Source organism: Mangifera indica, chromosome 12 (genome assembly GCF_011075055.1).
Source record: "Mangifera indica cultivar Alphonso chromosome 12, CATAS_Mindica_2.1, whole genome shotgun sequence".
Taxonomy (NCBI): Eukaryota; Viridiplantae; Streptophyta; class Magnoliopsida; order Sapindales; family Anacardiaceae; genus Mangifera; species Mangifera indica.
This window is the reverse complement of record NC_058148.1, coordinates 4,201,201-4,206,492: the sequence shown is the minus strand read 5'-3', so window position 1 is coordinate 4,206,492 and position 5,292 is coordinate 4,201,201. Positions and strand designations below refer to the sequence as shown.

The 5,292-nt window shown below is 29.6% G+C and overlaps 1 protein-coding gene across 2 annotated transcripts; it reads right to left on the bottom strand.

Annotated features, from left to right (window-relative positions):
- Window positions 1-2,438: 2,438 nt before the first annotated feature.
- LOC123193762 (DNA ligase 1-like) lies at window positions 2,439-3,200 on the bottom strand. 2 transcript variants are annotated; one of them, XM_044606850.1, is made up of 3 exons: window positions 2,932-3,200; window positions 2,748-2,774; window positions 2,439-2,708 (listed from the first exon to the last, which is right to left on the bottom strand). In XM_044606850.1, exons 1-3 carry the CDS (start codon window positions 3,124-3,126, stop codon window positions 2,550-2,552), a joined length of 381 nt encoding a protein of 126 aa, XP_044462785.1. In that variant the 5' UTR covers window positions 3,127-3,200; the 3' UTR covers window positions 2,439-2,549. The 2 variants fall into 2 exon arrangements, with proteins under 2 accessions (XP_044462785.1, XP_044462784.1); XM_044606849.1 differs by having other exon boundaries at window positions 2,439-2,774.
- Between the last annotated feature and the right edge of the window lie 2,092 nt (window positions 3,201-5,292).

Here is a 5,292-nt window from a genome sequence, read left to right as displayed (position 1 = left end):
TATTACAAAAAGGAAAAACATTCATTAGGGGAGCAAATTCTTGAAATGGTTTATATATTGGAAAAAATGTGTACTACTCTCTTTTTTCTTTGGATAGGTTATCCTTGTAAGGTATCCTCATAAGGTTTTTAATATAATAGCTTAAATACGTTTAACCCTATTTTATAAATTATTAAATAATTACGTTTCTATATATGATTTTCATCCCACGGGGTTTCTTTAGTGAAATTAATGTCATTTTCTATAAATGGTGAAAATCTAAGTATTATTAAATATATACATTGATTTCACACCCATGAAGGACGGTGAGGTAGTAGGGAAAACTCTATAAATAGAATCCCTGCATTTACATTTTACATAAAACATTTCATAAGATTTGGATGCAAAAACCTCGTGATTTTCATTCCAAGTTCCAAGTTCAAAAAAATCTTTTACAGAATTCTATCTTATATTAAATATTTGCATTTACGTTTACTTCAATCCTTCTTTAGATTTCTATTACATACATAACAATTGGAATATATTATAGCAGTTTTTATATTATTTTGAATGTGGTCTTCCATTTATCCATTGACTTCTTATTTTGACATCCATTTTGCCATATTACCTTTTTATATTATTTTGAATGAAGGAATGTGTTCTTTTCTTATTATTTTTTATAAAAGAAGTTGAAATTGCTTTTGTGTAAAAACGATTTACAATTTAATTTGATTTCATTCCCACCCAAATTGGATTGTAAATCATAAATCACTTTTTTCAATTTTTAAAATGGAATCAAATTATTCTACAACCCAAATCGAATAAAACCATAATTTTGTAATTGTTCAATTTTGTCTAATAATTGGATATTTTTGTACACCCCTCTCTCACATATTTTGTAAAATTTATTTTACTTTTGTATTTTATATTTGAAAGGATTATTGTTGAACAAAAACTAAACGAGATTATTAGTCTAAAATTTTAATTGGATTGGGAGAGATCGATGAAAGAGTGAAGAGCAAATGAAGGTTTTGAGTTTAGTTGAAACCAAACGATGCCATTTTATTAAAAAATAAAAATTTGTTTATGGTTTAGTTTGGCTTCCTAGTCACTCAAACTGGATCATAAGTTGTCAACCATTTTTTATGAATTTTCCCACCCATATAAACTATTTTTTAACTTAGTACAAATCAAACTATAATTTTTGAATGGTTTAATCCTGTTTTTTTATTGGACCAATTTATGTGTACCTTTAGTAGAGTTATAAAGAAATCAATTAAAAATATTTTCCCAAGTAATGTGGTGAGAAATGTTCATCAGTTTGTGGCTATCTTTGTGTGGATAAGTAGAGACTCTACTAGCTCATAAGGAGTTGTGGAAAGGTTCTAAATGAATTTGAGGCACAACTCTACATGAAAGAGCTTTCAAATGTAGGTTTGGTATCTCCCCTTCTATTATATGTATAACACTCCTGGATCTTGGGGTTAAGATTTCTCCAGTCAAAATTTATGATTTTATACTATTTCCATTGCCAAATATTTGTGAGATAAGGATGGAAAACCTTACACAAACAAACATAAACTCATCCAAAAAGGGTTATTACATGTATAATGAATAATCCTTTAGTGATTAATACCAAGAAGACATAACAAAAAGTCCCTTCGGATCAAGAACATTATACATGCAATTTTAATAGTTTTAGAATCTGATACCTGCGGTTGGAGAATCCACCAAACAGGATTCCATCTTGAATTTATTTCACGCTCTTTTCATCAGTCAACAAAGCTCCTCCTCATCCAAACGGAGGCACTACAACACCACAAGCTATGAGAAGCGTTAAGAGTGCCTCACATGTGTTGGCATGTATTTTCAATTGTTTGTTAATGTAATTTGTGGGAGGAAAAATTGAGAGAAAAATTTCTCTTACTCTATTTCCAAAATTCTGCTAGCCGAGGTGTGATTATGTGTTCAATTTATAAGAAACATTTTCATAACCCTATGCACACATATTTCACTCCACACACCAAACTTTTGAGTTATTACATGTTGCACCAAACCTTTTAGCTTGTTGTAATCAGGTCTAACAATATATCTTATATTTATTCCCAAATATCAAGACACATTAACAAAGATCTAAATTCATTGTATTCATAAAACCCTTAGATGATTCACTATTTATGTCATAAATCTAGACCTTTAAATCATAGCAAATAACTGTTATTATGTAAACTCATAAATTCTCTATTAGATTGACAGTGAATAAAATTGTGATCAATATGTAATCAGTCATCCCTTTATGAATGAACTATGAGCGGCCTCTAACAAGTTATTATAGTCATCTAACTAATAGAAAATTAACATTAAACCAATTATGCATTTTAATGGTATGATTACCATGCGGTTAAATCATTTCATAGTGCAAGTCAATCACTCATGAAATATTGGGTATTACAATTTTATACCAAGGAAATTAAAGCCGAAATAAATCATTTTTCAAAATATGAAGACAGAAAAGCCTCGGAGAAAAACATTTAATCCTCTACAATCAACAATCTCCATAACTTATCTCTTCAACGCTCCTTTGCAACTAAGGTTTGATTATCCTCCTCCTTTTTATCCTTTTCCTGGTTTTCTTTCTCTTTTTCTTTGTCTTCCTTTTCCTCTTTCTCTTTGTCTTCTAAAATATTTTTTGGTGTAATGGGTGCCTTCTCACTGTTTTGTTCATTTTCCTTTGGAATTTTTTGAACTTCTTCCTCGGTATTCTTTTCCTCAGATGCTTCTTTCATCTCACCAACCTACAAAAGAATTAAAGAAACCCGAATGACAACAAATTTTAACGACCTAACTAATGACTATAACCATAAATAAATTTTTGCTATTTAGTTATTTTTGGGCGGATTATTCTCATTTACCATGTAACAAATGACTATATGCATAGATTTAGTAGCATACCACATTTAGTAAACCACTAACAGAATCTTGTTTGGTCTCATCATCATTCTTTTTCTCTTCTTCAGTTTCCACATCCTTAAAGGTCTCTTCAGATGCATCTTTAAAGGATTCATCCTTGGCAGGTTCGGGTGCTGGTGTTGGTGCCTTACCAGGTTGACCTTTCATGCCCTTTGGAAAACTAGTACAAGCGCCCATATTTATGTCCGAAAAGAAAGAGAAATGTATTTCAATTTCTCTTTTCAAGAAGGAAATTAAAGAATGATGATTTGATGCCTATTGTTGTTTCAATAGAAAGAAAATTTATATGGTGAAACAAAGTTTTAAATTTTAGAGTGCCCGAATTTTCTCTGTGGACTTAAAAGATTTGTGGAAGGCAATTGGTGGAATAAGTCGCACATAACTTAGAAATAGGTTATTTGACAGGACAAAAGAACTTGATTCACAGGCATTGGCTGTAAAAACTAATATTTCAATTAATTATCATAAATACAACAATTATAATTAGACATCTTAGACACACAAATATAGAAAATTGAACCTAATCCCTTCTTTTTTAGACTTTCTTTCTGTGGTTCGGACATGTAGTAAACTAAGTAACTTTGAATTTTCCTGAATATGAATATTTTATTTAATGCAAAAATTAAGTTGTAAAATCAAGTGATCTTTAACATATAATGTCAAACTATGCTTTATTATATTAGATTTGGAAATCTAAGCATTTAGCAATAAGACTTAATAGTTGACCAAAAAGTTTCAAGAAGAAGGTCTTGGTTTGAACCTCTATCAAACTTATAAAACCTTAACTAAACAATTAAAAAAAAAAAGACTAATAATATGATCAAAATTTTTTTATTTTTGGGTTAGATTATGTAGTTTAGCATAATTTAGCAATTTTTGTCTTCTTTTCATTTTTCATTGAGAGCAATAAGATTAACTCACATGATTTTATTGTTACCGGTTTTCTTCTAAATCTAACGTGCATTTTCTTAAGATACATATATTAAATTATGATTAATTTAAAACCTATCATATTTAGATTTACAGTTATTTTAAAATGTAGAAAAAAGAGATAAAAAATTAAATTGAGAAAAAATCTTTAAAGTATTTGTTTTACAGGAAATTAATTAAAATAACCCTTTTTTCCTATATATAACCTTTTAGCCCTTTATTTATTTATTTTTTGCTTATATCTTTCTATCTATATAGTATGTGCATAACTGATTATTGTAATGATATGAAGAAGAAATTGTGTTATGTTAAAGTTGTACAAATTCTAATACATGAATTTCGTAAGTTATTGCTTTTTGAATTTTTATGGCATGTTTGTATAGTTTATGTTGTTTTGCATCTTATACATTCTATATTTTTGTTGTGACATCTACCTTATTGAAAAAATGCATTTAGTTTTACAAAATCTCTATAATGTTGAGGGGAAATTTACAACAAATTAGCTCTCTAGTTATAAGAAAAAACATACAACTAAACTTTCTCATCCATCACAAGGTGGTAAAACTAGTTCAATCAAAGATTTTCCTCAAATTGCCTCCTTTCGAGACTTACAATTTCCACCTACTTCTCTCATTGTTCCTTATATCTCATTATATTATTCAGATGATGTCAATTATTCTCAAATAAGTAGTATTGGTTTGAGCTTTTATTAAATTGAATAATATTTCAGAAACAAATGTATGCATCTATTTTGTAATTATTTTTATAGGGCATTATAAATTACATAATATAATTTTTTAATAGTAAAATAAAATTGTATTTTTGTCTCTATAGTTTCCACCTCAACCAAAGTGTGAAGAGATGTTGCACATAAGGAAAATGCTCTGGTTAAATGAACAAAACCTTTGGTCAAAAATTGAAAGTGCATGTTGATTTGGACATAGGAAGGCCACTAAATAGAGTTCAGTTAGCTAAGTTGTTAAGTCAACTAGGAGTAATTTCTCAAGAGTGTATACATGTACCTATGATAAGATTTCAACCCATACCTCACAACCAGCTCCAACACTTCCATCCAAGGCAACAAAGTCCAAGCCCATGTGTACTCTCCTCACCACTCGACAACTTAGCTCTAATGGATTCTAGTTCATCTTTTGGGTGCAACTTAGTTACTTGGGTCAAGGACTAGCATCCAAGCCCAATGGAGTACTTCTTTGTAATTAATAATGCTTAATTAATCATGTATTAGTTAAATTATGTTTATGTGTAATTGTACTTGTTATTAGTTTGTTAGCAAGCATGGAAGAACTCAAAAATAAAGTCAAATGAAGGAGGCAAGGTGGACAAGTGGGTGGCTCAAGGCTTCCCAATTTAGCAAAGACAAGGATGCAAGACCATGGCAGCTCCTTGTCTCTT